Source organism: Phaenicophaeus curvirostris, chromosome 4, assembly GCF_032191515.1.
Source record: "Phaenicophaeus curvirostris isolate KB17595 chromosome 4, BPBGC_Pcur_1.0, whole genome shotgun sequence".
Lineage (NCBI taxonomy): Eukaryota > Metazoa > Chordata > Aves > Cuculiformes > Cuculidae > Phaenicophaeus > Phaenicophaeus curvirostris.
This window is the reverse complement of record NC_091395.1, coordinates 45,502,406-45,520,644: the sequence shown is the minus strand read 5'-3', so window position 1 is coordinate 45,520,644 and position 18,239 is coordinate 45,502,406. Positions and strand designations below refer to the sequence as shown.

Genomic DNA, 18,239 nt, shown 5'->3' with positions numbered 1-18,239 from the left:
TTCAGTATTTACTTCCGATCTCTTGACTTACTCTGCTCCAGTTTGTTAAATATATAGCAAACGAGTTCAGATCTGTGAGACTACGGTTTGAGGTAGTTTAGTGAGAAAAGTGTTAATACCATGATGCCTTACAGGTAGATGAAGATGATGATGTTTATGTGGGAATATAATTTCTGATTGTCTTATTATTTTATGACAGGAGTTCTCTAACACAATTATTTACTGACAGTCTGATACCAGATTCCTATTTTACTTTTGGGGAAATAATTCCAAAGTTGAAGGATCTATGTTTCCTTAAAAGAAAACTGCTTAATCCAGAGAACTTTTTTTTTTTATTGACAGCTAAGCTAAAACTTCTTTCAGTTTAGATAATTTCATAAGGACAGGGATGTATTAACAGATGACAGAAAGCATTGAACATATTTTGAGCAATGGTTATAAGACAAAGGTTTTCAGCACAGTGCATAGTACCCCAGGCACTGAAGTGTGATTTTGAGTATTCTTTCCTATAGGTGAGCAAAATGTAAGAGAATATATTAGTTTTCTTTAGGATAACATCTCAAAAAGATACCTAAGAAGACAAATCTTTACATGTGACAGTAAACTGATTATAACAGCTTTATTGACATTATTTCTGGAAACAAAAAATGAAAGGGCAGAGAAAATATTAAATAAAACTGAGATATTCAGTAACTATCAGAATGACCTTGTTAATACTACTCATTACCCTAGAAACCTATTTTAGAAGGTATAACTACATGTATCAAGAGTTATGAATACACTTGCCTGTACATCTTGGCTCCAACACTTTACCTAAAGCGCTAGGCGCCACTGTCCACTGTGGGAGTGTGACAGGATATCCCTTTATCCTCACCTGAAGTATTCCAGTCAGCACAGCACAGGTATAGCAGGAAAACCAAAAGAAAAGCCCCTCCTTTTCTGCTGTCTCTACCAGCTGCTTTTGAGAGATGTTCCTGTCCCACTTATAGGACGCTACTGCAATTAACCACCACTGCACTTCTCCAGGCATTGAGACTTAAAGTTTAAACAAAAGTGTAAACAATCTGCTGCTCTGTCCTATCATTACTTGACTCAGCAATCAACCACAATTTGGCCATGAATCTGAATGGCAGCAATTTTTGTACTCCAAAATTATGAAATACTCGCAACTGGTGAGGTTTACTTTTGTTTCTAGCCCTTAACTATAATGCCTTTAAAGTGTTCCCCTTTTAGCTCTTTTGTGGAATTCTATTTTCAATGCATTTTACTTTATGAAGATCACTTTGAAGCAGTTTTCACAGAAGGAAAGATCATTTGGCCCAATGGGTCTTCAAAAAGTAACTCCTAGATGCTAAGTAAATCAGTCAACTGTGTCAGTTGTGGAAATGTGCAAGGCCAGAGAATTTTGACATTAAACTTTCCAGACAAGTTCATTCAGAATGATCATTCCCAGGCTGAATTGGCTTGTATGCACGATTTGGAAATGTACTTAGTATTTATATACTGCAGTTTGTATCTGCCCTTCCTAACAGAGAATGTACTGCATGCTCACTTGGCTGATAGATTTTAGTGGTGTACCTTATAGGAAATAATGATCCAATGTCTTCAGAAGTCAATTTGCCTTTTGGAAGAATGCCATGACTTTAAGGTCCTGAGGGATAAATGGTGTTATAAAAAAATACTTTGCCTTATGAGAATCTCAGAGTGCTTTACAAATTTAATGTTACACTGTCTCTCTGAGGTAAATAACTTTTAAAGCAGTTTCTGTAGTTTTCCCAAAACTTTACAAACATCATAATTTAAGAACCTACTCAAGCCCCGCTACATTCAGCTGGTCCCTGCCACTTCGTACTGCCACCTCTATGGGACTTTGTCAAGGAGGAATAATTGGTTGGAACTTACTTTGAATGAAGAAGAACCACAGTATAAATATGCCTTGCTTGGTTATGTTTAATTATTTTTGAGGAGCTGTCACTTTGCCATTTTTTTTTTGGGGGGGGGAGGCAGAGGGGATTGGAAACCCTCTGCTGTACCTTGAAAATGCAGCTTCTTGAATAAAAGAAAAAAGGAAGGACTAAAAAGCAGCAGCACGAGAGAAAGAAGTGGGCAAAAGGGAAGGGGGAAGAAAAAGAAACAAAGAAAAAGGTAAAAAGAAAACAGAAATAAAACAGGAAAAAGAAAAGGAAAAAGAAAGGAGAAAGACAGAAAGAGAAGGAGAGAAAGAGCAAAAATATAGTAAAAAGAAAGGAAAAAGAAAAAAGAAAGGGGAAAAAAGGAAGGAAAAGAAAAAAGGAAGGAAAAGAAGAAAGGGAGGAAAAAGAAAAAAGGAAGGAAAAGAAAAAAGAGAAAAGCAAAAAGAAATGGGAAAAGCAAAAAAGAAATGGGAAAAGAAAAAAGGAAGGGAAAAGAAAAAGATAGGAAAAAGAAAAAAGGGAAAAGAAAAAAGAAATGGGAAAAGAAAAGAGAAAAGGAAAAGAAAAAAAGAAAGGAAAAAGAAAGGAAAAAAATGAAAGGAAAAAGAAAAAAATAAAGAAAAAAGTAGAAAAAAGAACGAAGAGATAGAGAAGAGGAAGAGAAGAGGAAGAGAAGAGGAAGAGAAGAGGAAGAGAAGAGGAAGAGAAGAGGAAGAGAAGAGGAAGAGAAGAGGAAGAGAAGAGAAGAGAAGAGAAGAGAAGAGAAGAGAAGAGAAGAGAAGAGAAGAGAAGAGAAGAGAAGAGAAGAGAAGAGAAGAGTTCCAACGCGGCTGAAGGGGAGAGGGAGCCTGCCGTGCTCAGCCCCCTTGGAGGCAGCCGGTTATTCCAGCCGAGGAGGAGCCGTGCGGCGCTGCGGCGGCGGAGCCAGCGGGGCCCGAACCGGCGGCGCCCGCGGAGAGAGCGGCCGCGGAAGGGGTCGAGGGCGCCTGGACGCGCCTCACCTGCGGGCCAGGTGCGCGGCAGCGGCCCCGCGCGGAGCCGTGGGGTGCGGAGCGGAGCGCACTGCTGCTGCAGCGGCGAGAAGGAGGGGGTGCTGCTGCGGGGAGCGGGGTCCGAGGGGGACGGACGGAGTGCGAAAGACGGAGGGAGAGGGAGGGAAGGAGGCGGGGGAAGGAAGGAGGGAGGGAATCGGCGATCCTGCACAGCTTCTCCACTCTCACTGCGCCGCTGCAACTCCTCAACTCTGCTCGTTCTTTGCCTGGACATGTCCTAAAAAGTTGGATCTGACCTTCTTTTTCGTCTTCTTTTTCTTTCTTTCTTTTTTTTTTTTTTCCTTTTTCTTTTACCCGCCTCTATTTTTCCTTCCCACCCCGGCTGAAGTTTGGGGCTGGATGGGTCGCAGCCGCCGGGGCCGCGGCGGAGCGCACGCTCGGGAGGTGCGCGGGCACCGAGGCATCGCTCGCTTCTCCTCGGAAGGACAAGAAAGAAAAGACGGGAGGGAGCGTGCGGACATGAACTGAGCTGGAGCGGACTTGGCGAGGAAGAGCGGACTCGAGGAGGAGAGCGCCGAGTCCAGCTGGTCTGGTGAGTTCTTTGTTTAATTAGTTGATTATTAGCAGCGTGGTTAGAGACGATTCCCGTGGGAGTTTTGGTGCTCTAGTTTGTTGCGTTACTGAAAGCGTTCAGGTTTTCGCTTTGACCTGTAGTTTATAACTGTGTAGCCTGCGTACGGCTCTGTACGTATCGATATTTCCGCGCACACGGGCTCTACCCATGGCTGCGCGTACCTGGGGCTGCGGGCACCCCCGGCTACCTCGCCACCTTAACGAGAGAGCGGCTGGCAGGTTTTCCGTCCCAGCCCCCTCCCGGCGCCGCGGGCTCCGGGCGCTGCTCCGCTCGGCAGAGGCGGCTGCGGGGCTCCCGCACCGTGCGCTGTGCCCTGGCGCCCCCTGGCCGGCCGCCGCGGAACTGCGCCCCCGCCGGGGCTCGGGCCGGGGGCTGCGGGGCGGCCCCGGGAGGGGGCGCGGGCGCCGCGCGGCGGAGCCTCCGGGCTGGCGGGAGGGGAGCCCCGAGAACCGGCGCTCTCCGAAGCGGGGGGGGATGGTTTCCGCCGATCGGCAGCCCCGGCCGCGCCAGGCTTCGGTCACGGAAGGGCGCCCCCCGGCTTTATTGACGGAGCCGGCTGATAAAAGACGTCGCGGGGCTAACGCGCGGTGAACGCGCCCTCGGCGGCTTCTCCCGCCCGCTTGCCCGGCTTCGCCCTGAGCCCGCGGGGTCGGGATTCCCCAGGAGGACGTTTGATCGCTGTTAACCGGGATCACTTATTAATGAGCGGGGAATCCTCCGAGGACCGTTTCGCGGCGTTAATCGTTAACGCTGGGCGCGGACGGGCGTCCCTTCGGCAGCGGGACGCCGGCGGGGCGCTTCCCGAGGTGCCCCGGCCGCCCGCAGCCCCGCACGGCGCCGCTCCTTAAAACGGCGGCGAGGAGCCCTCGGGCGGGTTCGGCTTCTGCTGGGAGACCGTGGCGGCGGCTCGCCCGGCCCCGGCTGGAGGGCGCGGGGCCAAAGCCCGGCTGCCCCCCCGCCGCCCGCGGGAGGGAGCGGCCGCCCAGGCGCTGCGGTGGCCGCAGGGCGGTGCGAGCCGCGGCCGCGGGGCTCGTCCCGGGCAGCCGCCGCTCCTCGGGCGGCAGAGCCGTGCCGGCGAGGACCGCCCGGGGGTCTCCCCTCGCCATCCCCATAAGATGCAGCAGCTTTCGGAAGTTTCTCAGTAGCCGAACCGGCGTCCCGGTCCCTGCCGCTCCGGCCGGCCTGGAGCGGGGTGAGTGCGGCGGGGGTGAGCGGGGTCCCGCTGCGTCCCCGCTGGGAGAACCGGCTCGTGCCGCGGCGGGGCAGGCGTGCGGGGGCTGCTCCCGCAGAAACGAGTTCCGGAGGGGCGGCCGTCTAGAGCCGCGGAGGAATACGTCGGCGGGGGGGGCGCGGAGGCGGGCGGAGGGGCACCGCGAGCTGGGTTCGGCATGGGGAACGGCGCGGCCGGCGGCGTGCGGGGCCGGTCCGCGCTCCGCGGGCACTGAAGCCGCGGGGAGGTGAGCTGCGCGACGCCGCGGTGGGAGCCGGGCCGGCGGAGCGAGTTGGGAGAAGTTTTGGGGGCGGGGAGGAGCCTCCCTCCCCCCTCGCCCCCCTTGGGAACTTGCGGCCGCCTCGTGCTGCGGAGGCCGGCGGGAAGAAAGGGGCTGCGGTCCTTCCCCCCAACCCCGCCGGTCCCCCCGCTTCTGCTCCCCCCTCCTCTCCCGGTCCCCCTACTTTTGCTTCCCCCCCTACCTATCCCCCCCGCCCCCCTTCTCCCCCGTTGCCCCGCTGCTGCTCCCCGGTGCCGCGGGGCTGGAGCCGCGGCCGCGCTCCCAGCTGGCAGGTTGCTGCTGAGCTTGAGGGGTGGCGGTGGTATTTCCCCCCCGGAGGGGGAAGGTGTCCTCGGATGCGTGGGATGGGCCATAGCGAACTTCATTCCCTGGTAAGCCGGCAGGGGCGATTCGCGGCGAGAAAGTACCTCGGGGTGACTTTCTTCCTTTGTTTGCGCTTTAAAGCCGCGTCCCGCTTTGCGTTCCTCGCTGGATTTCCCCGAAATATAAAGGGCAGCGCATCAGCCGGCTTCAGCCGCTTCTTTTTTACCTCTTTACCGGCAGTTGATACAAAACAAAGAGTTGTTTGAAAGGTGCGCTTTTTAATCTCGTGGTGTCAGCAAGTGACAGTGTGTTTTACTGCTGGTAGTATCTCCCTGTGAGAATTAATTGGTAAGTTTTGGTGTTCGGTCTAAACTGTTTTTTGTTTTTTGTTTTTTTTTGTTTGGAAACTTACTAATAATTTAAAAAATGTTGCCTTCCAGCAACAGGTTTCCCTGTGGTTTTAAACTGCTTGCATGGAAGTTGTTCCTAGGGAGTTGCATGGGAAATATTACCTGTGTTCTTTCACTGCTTCTGCTGTCTTTCTCCAAGAGAAAAGAATGCTGTATAATAGAGGCGTATTTCCTATTTACCTGTCTAACCACGTGGAAATACTCATCTTAGTGAGCAAAATAGCTGACTTTAACACTGTAAACCATTTTGAAGTTTTTGTTTTGTTCTCTGTGAAATCCTAGAATCTCACTTTTAGGAGAATGGGCGGCGAGCTTTAGTAGTTGTCCCAGTAGTAATAGTGTCCTGTTTATTATAACTTAGCATGGGAACAAACTTTATATGTCTAAGTTATCGCTGCTATCAGTACAAGTAAGCAAACATATAATTCCTTTAAGCCCTCTAATGTTTGCATAGTTTAAGTGTATTTTAAGTTTAAAACTGAGTTGAAACTCTGCAAAACTATTTTTGTCATCACAGACTTTAAGGTGCCATGTTAAATTGCAATCAGACTCCCCCATTCACGGAGATTGGAGGTCTGCATTTACTTGCACAACTGATGAGCACAATGTTAGACATGCTAGTGAGTAACTGCAGCACAGATAAATGGTAAAAATTCTTCACGTGAAACTTTGTTTCACTCTGTTTGGTATCTTTGTGTGTTTTTTTGAATACAGCTGCTGCATTTTCCTTTTAACAGCAAAGATCTCAAACGTGGAAAGATATATTGTGAGGTTATAATGTAGAGAATACAAGCATGAAACTTGCTGGAGTTTAGTCACAAGCTGAACTGTTCTGTTAATCTCTGCGACAATGTACATTTTTTGAATAACTTACGGACTTTACTTAAGTAAGGTTACTGTATGCTTTCATCATGTGTTAATTTTCTGGATACCAAAACAGATGGACAGCAAAAGGCATTTTGAAGTTTTTTGATTGGAAGCTTGTAGAAACAGTCTGTTGAAACAGCTAAACCTGATTCCTCCCCCCTGCCCCCAATCACACTACATAAATAACTGCTCTGAAACAATTGAAAGAGTAGCTGTAACTACAGTTAGTGCAGCTCATGAAGCCACACGATTGCACGTAGACTACTACAATAGGAACTGTGGTTTAGTTACTGCAGTAATAACTTTTCATGGTGCATTTGTGTCAAATGGCATCAGTTGCGTACACTGATCAGAATTGAACTTTGAAGTAAATAGGCGGTGGTTTGATTGGTGGAGACATTTTAATATTAAATAACATTACATATCAAAGAAGCTCCTGCACATAAGAGGGGAAACTGCTGCTACATTTGTTAAGTCAGTGAAAGATTTTGGTAGACAAGCATTGTAGAAACAGCACTAAAACACCTCTTTTAGTCATCAAAACATTCTAGAGCAGTGTAACAGGCTATGCTCACAGACTCTGGCTTTCCCAATGTAAACGATGTAGGTCAGTCTTACAGGAGGTCCTTCAGCACTTAACTGGCAAATCTTGCATAGAAAAGGTGTAGCAATGGATCTAAGACTTGTTGTGACTTGGGATACATGGACTGAGCTAGGTTGTTTTTGTACCTGTGATTTTTATTTGATTGCTGGGGAAGTAAATCTCTCAAGAGTATGCTCCCCATTGAAATATTATGTAGAAGATAAGCTTGGTTGTTTTTTTTTCTTTATTAATTGGCTTGCATGGCATTGAGATTGCCATTTACTAAATTATGTATTTTATGCTTAAAGTTTTGAAATCTCAAACTCTAAACTTTGAAGTATAGATGCTGTAAATATTGTGCTAAGATAATTTTTTTACTTTCTGACTGCTATCTTGTCCAAATAAGCTTTTTTAAGTTATCAGTTTGAGGTCTGCTGGCCTCAAAATTTTGCTTGTTCTTAGAACTTTAATGTGAAGGTAGTTCATATTTCTAAATTGTGTTAGTATTTTTTCCCTGTATACAAATTATGTTAAGGGTGTTGGTGCGTTAATAGTCTTGTTAATGTCGTATTCCCAGCACTGAATATACATGTAAATAAAATCACCTGGATAAGCAAATAAATGAAAATTATCAAATTAATAATTTCCACATAGGAAGTCGAAGTTTGCTTTAAAATAGCTTTTCAGAATAAATACTGTGTGCAATTCTTATAAGCCTAGGTTTGTGATGTTTCATTAAGCAAACCGTTGTCTTATGTGTTGGAAATGGATGCAGAAAATCCTAAACTGGTCATATTCCAAAGATAATAAAAAGATTGGGAGTTCAAAGTGTAGCCTTTGGCTAAGATGTTTCTAAAATTCAGTCATTCTGGCTCGCTGTAGCGAGCCATATGAGTCTAGATCTAGCACATTATCACTTTATCTTAACACTTTAATACTTTCCCTTAGTAGTTAACTGTCTTTACAACTGGCATTGTTTAATATTTTAGATCTTTATCAGGATTATATTATGTTGATTTTTGGATAATCCTGGATCAACATTTTTTAGTCTCCGGTAGCGCTGTTAATTATGACAAGATGGAAGAAGTGTCTTGTAACAGAAATGACTAACTTTTCTTTATCTGATGTGGTCAACTCTTCAGTTGAGAGACGTTCTTAAGCTCTCATTTGTGACTCAGCAAACCTTAGAAGCTGCTGCTGGGGAATGGGTTCTTTTACTGGTAGCTGCATCATCATGTACAATAGGCTACTTGTTGCCAGTTCTGAGTGGACTCCAACTTGAAGTTATCACAGAAAAGCAGCAAAAAGCATTTAAGGTAATATGGCACAGAAAAATATTTATGGTAATAGTAAAACCTACACATGTTCAACTTTGAGTTTAAATGAGGTGTTTGAACATCTTAATGCAGTCTAATACATCATAATGTGGTGCACATTGTGTCCAATGTGCCTTAGATGTGAGGAGCAAATGGTAAAATAGACAGGTACAGTGTTTTACATAATAAATACACCATTTCAGACAGCTTGTTGCCAAACATAAGCATAGGCTGTGAATTATGGGATGCCACAGCATCAGAGGTCAAACTGGCTTTGGACTTAAGCATAGATTAAATAAATAAATAAATAAATAAATCCTAGTATAACTGAGGAGGAAAAGAGCTTATCTGATTGGCATAAGATCTGATCATTAAGTAGCTTTTGATAAAAGACAGCTTCAAAAATTTCAGCAATATGGAATAGAAGAACCTCTTCCTGTTGGTTACTTAAAAATTGTTTTATAATGTCTTAACATGTCTTTTAGAACAGTCAAATGGCATCTCATATTGCTTGGAGTTTTGGAAGTATTGATATCGGTTAGTTCTTGCAAGGTTTTATTCCCAAGGACAAATCATACCCTGGAATTAAGTGTGGCTAGGCGACGAATGATACTGTTAAGCCATTGAAATGATGTTTGCTATACACTCATTTGCTCTCCCAAACTTTCCTTCATCTAGCCTTAAGGTCTTGTAAGGAGTAGTTCCAACTACTGGCTTACTTTTAAAAGCTCCTATACTTTTTACTGTTTGCTCATTCACTTTTATTGTTTGCTATAGCTATGGCTTTAATCATGTAACTTATTGCTGGATTTGGAAGACAGACCCATTCCCCCCCGCCCCTTCCAAAAGGATATTAGTGAAGTTTTCATTACCTCTCTCCAGTATTTCCTATAGTTTGTGTGGAGCTGAGTCTTAAATTCTTCTCTTTTCAAAAATTGACTTACTAATGGGTGTGACTGAGTTTGCTGCTTCTGTGGTTTTGGAGTGAGGCGTTGGCACAAGTAGAATAATTTGCTCTGGTACTTTATTATGGGCAGAGACAGTCCATGGAATTTCAGCGAATGTGATCTTTCATGTATCTGCCTGAGCAGATAGAAATTAGAGGAGAGAGAAATAACTGTAAGAGAAAACATGAGTGGAGGAAGTAGACAGCATAATGTGATACCTTTTGAGCTGAGACAAACAGAAGTAGTAAGAGGATAGGCACTGAGGAGGGGCTGATAGCCAAAGATAGAGTGGGGACAGACTAAGGCTAACATGTGATCAGGAAGAATGAAAGAAGAGTACAATTAGGAATTAATATAATTAGGAATTAGTACAAGTTGTGTAAGAGACTGGCTAGGGAATAAAACACTAAAGGAGCGGTAAGGAAAAAAAAATTTTAGGCTATATAAGGAAAGGTGAAAGGAAAGAATGTGTACTACTTTATCAAAGTAATCAAGCCAAAGCTAGATTGTGTTCTTCTTGCTGGAAATAATTTTTTCCCCTCAAGATTTTGTTGAAAGCTTGGGCTTGTTGAAGCATCATTGTGAAGCTTTGATTTGTTATCCTGTAAGACTTTGCAGAGTAAAGACTGTTGCTGTAAACTCAGGTGAAGAGGGTGGTCTCTAAGGTCTTTTTCCTGATGTTTCCACCTTTCTTCCTACTGCAGTCTTGCCTGGTTTTAGGCACTGGAAATGATACATTGACCTCTTCAAAAGGGAGGACCAGTAAGGGTGTGTCTCTGTGTCTGTCTTAGCTTTTTGAGACTCTTTCCCTGTCATTTCTGGACTGTGTTTGAGAAACATGTCTTAATAATTCATACAGTTATTTTTTATAGATTCCTGTTCTCATAGTTCTTGATACTATTATAATTTGTTTCAGATCTGTTCTGAGAGAGGAATGAAGGACTATGTCTCACTTTATTGGCTTTACAACTCAGTGATGCTTGATATGTACTGCTACCCTCTACTCTTATAAAAGTACTCAGAACCAGAGACAATACAGTATGTACAGGACTATTCTCTGTTCATAATTTTTATAATTCTTGGAACAGGTGCTCATAGGACACTTTGAAGAATTCATGGCAATTTCAAGCCAAGTCTTGCAGTTTACTTTCTCATCATTGAATATCAGCCATTTTACAATTGAAGTGAAATGATAGAGAAGAATGTTCTGTCTGAACACAATGTCATTTGTGAACAAAAGGGCTGGAGAAGGTGTTCACTACTCCAGATCAGTTTTTACTGATCAGACAACACTGGCATATTTCTTCTAACATGTTGCTTCATGGAGGCGGTCATTTGAAGTTAACTCTACATGTTCCCCTTCTGTCATGACAGTAATTCCTAGACTTTTGGTCTTGGGGATTCTTGGTATTTTTTAGGAGCTTTAATTTATCAGCTTTTTTGTTACTGTAAATAATGCTGAAACTTTCTGCAAAAAAAGGATATAACCCAGATGTGTAATTTCTAGCTTTTTCAAGCATGAATTCTAAACTAAACATCACAGTTATTTGTATAATACTTGAATGGTCATAAGCCTTAATATACCTTTCTCTTTTTACAGGGTTTCTCTATAGTTGCTGCCATGGGAAGATACTTGACTCTGCTGTTGCTGCTGATGCTGCTGGTGCAGCATTTTGGAAACTGTGAAGGAAATCAAAGGCCACATGATGTTCCACCACTGCAGTTTACACAAGCACAGTACAATGCCACCGTGTATGAAAATTCTGCAGCCAAGACTTATGTTGGGCATCCAGTGAAAATGGGCATTTACGTTACAAATCCATTATGGGACCTAAGATACAAAATTATTTCTGGTGACAATGAGAACTTGTTCAAAGCTGAAGAGTATGTTCTTGGAAACTTTTGCTTTTTGAGAATACGAACCAAAGGAGGAAACACAGCTATCCTTAACAGAGAGGTAAAAGACCATTATATGCTGACTGTTAAAGCAGTTGAAAAAAATACAAATGCTGAAACACGCACAAAGGTCAGGATACAGGTACTGGATACAAATGACTTGCGACCTTTGTTTTCTCCAACAGCTTACAGTGTTTCTTTGCCTGAAAACACAGCAATAAGGACAAGCATTGCAAGAGTCAGTGCGACTGATGCAGATATAGGAACAAATGGAGAGTTCTACTATAGCTTTAAAGAAAGAACAGATGTATTTGCTATACATCCAACCAGCGGAGTGGTAGTTCTGACTGGTAGACTTGACTACTTGGACACAAAGCATTATGAGATGGAAATTCTTGCAGTGGACCGTGGGCTGAAGCTGTATGGTAGCAGTGGCATAAGCAGCATGGCAAAATTAACTGTTCATGTAGAGCAAGCAAACGAGTATGCCCCTGTTATTGCAGCTGTTACATTGAGTCCATCAGAATTGGACAAAGATCCAACTTATGCAATTGTAACTGTAGAGGACAACGACCAGGGTTCAAATGGGGAAATAGCATCATTAAATATTGTTGCAGGTGATCCGCTTCAGCAGTTCAAAACAGTGAGGTCTGTTCCAGGAGGTAAAGAATACAGAATAAAAGCCATTGGTCACATTGATTGGGAGAGCCATCCTTTTGGATACAATCTTACTCTTCAAGCTAAAGATAAAGGAAATCCGCCACAGTTTTCTTCTGTAAAAGTTATTCATGTGACGTCACCACAATTTAAGTCTGGTCCTGCCAGATTTGAAAAAGAGATGTATAGAGCTGAAATAAGTGAATTTGCCCCTCCAAACACACCTGTGGTAATGGTGAAAGCTCTGCCTAGTTACCCACACTTAAAATACGTATTTAAAAATACACCAGGTAGAGTAAAATTCAATTTGAACACTCACACTGGTCTTATTACCACTGTAGAACCCATAAAAGCACAATATGCATCCCATTTTGAACTTGAGGTTGTGACAAGTGACAGAAGAGCTTCTACGAAAGTATTAATTAAAGTACTAGGCATGAACAGCAATCCTCCTGAATTTACTCAGACATCCTATAAAGCCTCCTTCGATGAGAATGTGCCAGTAGGTACGAGTGTCATGAGAGTAAGTGCAAAAGACCCTGATGAAGGGGAGAATGGTTATGTGACTTATAGCATTGCAAACCTAAATCCTTTGCCATTTGTGATTAACCATTTTAGTGGGATTATTAGTACCTCAGAAGAGTTGGATTATGAATTGATGCCAAGGGTTTACAATTTAAGGATTCGAGCTTCTGATTGGGGTATTCCATATCGTCGAGAAGTTGAAGTTCCTGTTACTATTATTTTAAATAACTTAAATGACAATATACCTCTGTTTGAGAAGATAAATTGCGAGGGAACAATCCCGAGGGATCTTGGTGTTGGAGAACAAATTACAACCGTATCTGCTATTGATGCTGATGAACTCCAGTTGGTGAGATACCAAATTGAATCTGGAAATGAATTGGATTTATTTAGCCTAAATCCAAATTCTGGAGTACTTTCACTCAAACAGTCACTAATAGATGGCCTAGGTGCTAAAATGTCTTTTCACAGTTTGAAAATTACAGCTACAGATGGAGAAAACTTTGCAAAACCATTGTATATCAACATAACTGTGGCTACTAGTCGTAAACCAGTCAGCTTGCAATGTGAAGAAACTGGTGTTGCCAAAATGCTTGCAGAGAAACTCTTACAGGCAAATAAATTGAACAGTCACGGAGAAGTTGAGGATGTTTTCTTTGACACTCACTCTTTGAATCTGCATGCACCTCAATTTACCAGTACTCTCCCCAGTAGCATTGAGATAAGAGAAGACCAGCCTGTGGGCTCTAACATAATATTTATGAATGCTACTGATCTTGATACTGGCTTCAATGGAAAGGTAGTTTATGTAATTTCTGGAGGTAATGAAGATAGTAGTTTCATTGTTGAGATGGAAAGAGGAATGCTGAAAATTTTATCTCCCCTTGACCGAGAAGTAAAAGATAAATATACTCTAAATATTACTGCCTATGATCTTGGAATACCACAGAAATCTTCCTGGCACCTTTTAGATATAAAAATTTTGGATGCTAATGACAACCCACCAGAGTTCCTGCAAGACAGCTATTTTGTTGAAGTGAGTGAAAACAAAGAGCCAAACAGTGAAATAATTCAAATTGAAGCTACTGATAAAGATTTGGGGGCTAATGGAGAAGTGAAATATTCTCTTCTTACAGATACAGACAAGTTTACTATTAATGCTGTGACAGGAATTGTGAAAGTTGTAGGCGTTCTAGATCGTGAAGAACAGCACATCTATTTCTTGAAAATAGAGGCTAGGGACCAGCCTACTGAAGAACCTCAATTATTTTCAACAGTTATTTTGAAAGTGTTGGTAGAAGATGTTAATGATAATCCTCCTAAGTTTATTCCTTCAAATTATCATGTGAAAATTAGAGAAGATCTTCCTGAGGGAACTATTATTATGTGGCTAGAAGCCTATGATCCTGATTTAGGCCAGTCAAGTCAAGTACGATACAGTCTCTTGGACAGCGGAGATGGTACCTTTGATGTTGACAAACTAAGTGGAGCAATACGTATTGTACAAAGACTGGATTATGAAAAGAAACAACTTTATAACTTGACTGTGCGGGCCAAGGACAAAGGAAAACCGATTTCATTGTCCTCTACATGTTACGTTGAGGTTGAGATAATTGATGTGAATGAAAACTTGCACCCTCCACGGTTCTCTATATTTGCAGACAAAGGCTTTATAAAAGAAGATGCCCCGGTTGGCTCCTCTGTAATGACAGTATCTGCTTATGATGAAGATGCAGGACGAGATGGGGAGATCAGATATTCCATCAGAGATGGAACTGGTATAGGAGTTTTTCGAATAGATGAAGAAAAAGGTAAGGTGGCTTTCTGTTATTTTAATGTTCTAAATAAAATCATGTACCAGCAAAGAGATAAGAGAAGCAACATTGTCACAGTTGATGTAGATGTTCTTGTTAGAACAAAAATATATTACCAATAATGTGTATTATTTTCTTAACCACTTTAGTGAAATTACACATGTGCATTTGGTGAGTAATTTTCCTCTGTTGTCCTCATTTCTATTCAGCTAACCTGAAGCCATTCTTAGATCTTTAAATCTCTGTCACCTGGCAAAAATAAGAATACAATGAAATAGAATGGTAGTCTTGCCTCATGTAGATACTGTTGTCTTGTGGACAGAATGACTGTAAAACTAAGGTAGAAAGCTGCTCTCTGCAGGGATTTTCATGCTTTTTAGTCTTAAGTGACATCTCTGTTGCTTCCTTTACTGAAGTATGCAGAGATGTAATACTGCCATACCCACTGGTTGGGGTAGTTATCTTTCATCATTTTTACCGGTGCTCATCTGTAGGTTAATAAGCAGTACCCTGTCCATGGAAAGGGTTCTGTCAAAGTAAGCATAGATGTATCCTTTAAAAAAAAGCAAAACGATGTGTATGAAGCAAGGTGAATTGGCAGCTTATTTCGTGAATAATGCATAAATTGACAAGCAGATGTGAGAATTATTCCAGTGTCATGCATTCAGAAGAAACGTAATTATTGTTTCAATAAAATTCTAGTTCTGACTTTGAACATGTTGGTTGGGTGTCTGTGTAGCTAACCATTCGTTTATGTCTCTGATAAAGATAGAACTTTGATATTGTGTTACTAAATAAGTGCCTTAAAATAAATAGAGAAGGAATCTTGTGCAAAATTTGGCTATAGGTTACATGAAGGTAAATTATGACATATGTGATTGATGTCTTACACAAAAAAACTTGTTACTGAGAATAAAAAATGGCAATCATATCTGATTGATACAGTAGCCATTCTGTGGGTTCTGTTTGCTTCCCACAATTTTGAATGTGGGTAATACAGATTCACAAAGTTGTTTTACTTTTCAAGACTTAGGTGAACAAGCTGTTTCTACAAATACTTTTTGTTCTATAGAAAGTAACATTAAATTATGTGGTTTGTGGCTGAAGAACCAACTCCAGAGTTTGAAATGTAGCACTGCTTTTCTTAGTTTTGCTTTTAACAAAGCACATTGTTAAGATTATAGAACTGTTTTCCTAAAAATAGAGAATTGAATGCTTACCAAGACTTAGCAGTTTTGCTTTTAGGTTTTTGCTATGTGTGCAGGCTGCTCATTTGTGTATCATTATGCCTTTCTTTTGATGTAAATACATTCAAGTTTACTGTGCATTATAGTATCAGAATAAGTGTCTAGTTGTCCTACAGAATAAATCTGAGTTTGTCAGTTTATTGTCCAAGTGACAGATAACAGTAATGAGAAGGAAGGAGTGAAGAAATATTTCTATTTTGACACGGATATGTACGTGTGTAGTTATTTATGTAAATGTGGACAGGTACGTATATAATTTGTGGTCACTACTACTGTGGGAGAATTAGTTATCTGCAGTGAGACTAGTTTGCTTTCCTGAAAAATTGATGTGAGTTTAACTAAGTTCCTTTTAATCTGCCAAGTTTCAGAACTGGCAGAACTTGGAGCAAAACCAGCTTTAGTTTAATAATCTTGTCCAGGGAAGTGGCTCTGTATTTTTGAGGTGAAGGAGGCATTGTCTGCATTCATATCTGATATCTAGAGTTTGCAGTTCTTCAGGGAGGAAAATACAGGGATTTGGGGGGTTTGTGAAGAGGGGTTACTTGGTTTTACTCTTAGTGAACAAATTCCCCTTAAGACATTGGTGTGGGGAAGAATGCATGTATTTGTTTGGTGGGTGTGTTTTTCCTTCAAATGCTGATAGAAAGGAAGGAACGTGGACTGTCTACAAGCTTGACAATGTAGCTTGAATTGTCTTGACTTTTTTCCCCTCTAGGAAGCCCTCAGAATTCTTACAGAAGGTGCTCTTTATACTGCACTGTCTGAATAGACTGGCCTTGATACAGGAAGCTGACTGATAATTAGCCAAGAAAGCAAATTAAAGAATTTGTGAAAGAGAAGATCTGGCAGACAGCTTGGTAACTTTTTCAGCTTTCTAAAAGACTCCTGGCTTTACCCTGGAGCTACATCTCTTCCTGCTGTCTTTGAATGCATCATACTATGCTTTCACTTCAAAGATGGATTAACTGAGTTTAGGAAGTTATGTGGAGTCAGTGCTTAACTATTCAGTGGGTGAGAGGTATCCGTAGGTGCTTTGCTTCTTAGGAGTCAAGGACAATAATCATGTTTGCAGAAGAACTAGATGATTGATAATGATAGAGTGAATTAGCTAGTTTAATGCGTGGAAATTTTTGCTGGCTTTCACATTCTTTTCCATGTTTGGTGTTTTTTTTTAATTTTACATTTGAAAATGTAGGGTATTTTATTAATGCTCAGTATTTGTACCTGTAATTCTGGAGTTTTCATGAAAGAACTTAATATAACTTCACCACTGACTTTTAAGTACTTTTTTCTAACACCTTTATTTGAGGTCAACTGGTTTTCATAGGTTCTGTTTTCTGCAGTTCTGTCTAAACCTTTAGGAGTAAATATCTTTAAGAGGGAGCCCTAATGCATCCATATGCCCATACTCTGCAGTTGCTTTGATTACTTTATTGCCTTATCTCTCTGAGGTCACAGAAAAAGGTAAATTAGGGGGGAGCTTGGTATCCAGTAATTTTTTAGCTTTCATCTAATTATTCTTTAGCCTAAAAAGGCAGTGATGGTTAGGAAAGGAGGAAAGCAAGATGATAGAAGTCTATAACATTGCAATAGCTTATATACCACTTTTCTCATTTTACTTTCTTGGTTTTTTGCAGTGCAAAAAAACAGGGCACATACAGTTAACAGGAAACAAGCCTAAAAGGAAGTATTTTCACATGAAGTGTAATAAAGTCATGCAACTCATTTCCCCAGGAAACTATAGAGATTGAAAGTATGACTAAAGAAAATAAATTGCACTGATGAGATTGGTTTGAGGTTTGACCTTATGCTATCTCCAGCTCATAAATTGTTAACTAGAAGCCAAGTGGGTAAGGGAAGGAGATCGGAGATCATGGCTCGATATATAGTGATTCAGAAGTATAACAGTATGTTGTGATTATTATTGAACAGAGATAAAATTAAATGTATTAAATAATGGGTGTATTGTAACAGTATGAGGGAAAAAATGTTAAAGCAATTTCTGTGGAGTGAATTTATACAAAGCAATTTGTTTATCCTTTGTGTGTTCAAAAGTTGGAATTTAAGATAGCTTTTTATATGTGAGCTAGATTGAAGTTTACAAATTATGATCAACTGGCTGTATAAATTGTCTGTTAAAGAAGTTGCAGAGTATTTTCTCAGTGAATTTGATAAGGAGTTGAGCAGATTGGTATGTTTAATAGAATAATAATAATAATAGTATACATTGTGTTGATACAGATTCCTGTGTGCCACAAAAAATCACATGCATCATTGAAATCCCATTATCACTTAGCAATAAAAGTGAGATAAATCATGTCAATACCATGCTGCTACTGCTGTTCAGAAAAGCTCTGAGGAATGATGGAAGCAATTGCTGGAGGAGAACCTAAAGCAGAAGCTGTGTGGGACTAAGACAGTACTGAAATGTCTTTCTTGTCCCAGGCAGGGAAAAGGAGAGCGTCTTCTTCCTGTTTACTTTTTGATTGTCAAATATAAGAACAGAGCATTTCCATTAAGTACTTGCACTCTCAATCATGAAGTGAAAGATTGAAAATATAGTATGTAAAAATGGTATTAGAAGCAGTTACAAGGTACCAGCAGATGTTTTCTAAACTTCTGCA

At 41.7% G+C, this 18,239-nt stretch overlaps 1 protein-coding gene across 5 annotated transcripts in view; it reads left to right on the top strand.

Annotated features, from left to right (window-relative positions):
• Positions 1 to 3,436: 3,436 nt before the first annotated feature.
• The window catches only part of FAT1 (FAT atypical cadherin 1), a 110,384-nt gene continuing 95,581 nt past the window's right edge, over positions 3,437 to 18,239 (top strand). For 2 of the 5 annotated variants that reach the window (XR_011337376.1, XM_069855946.1), the window contains exons 1-2: positions 3,437 to 3,497; positions 11,077 to 14,365. Coding sequence is in view for 4 of the 5 variants with exons in the window: in XM_069855946.1 (XP_069712047.1) it covers positions 11,098 to 14,365 (3,268 nt within the window). In the remaining variant the exon portion in view is untranslated. Of the gene's footprint in view, positions 3,498 to 11,076; positions 14,366 to 18,239 lie in introns of those variants that run through there. The other 3 variants (XM_069855945.1, XM_069855944.1, XM_069855943.1) reach the window with 2 other exon arrangements.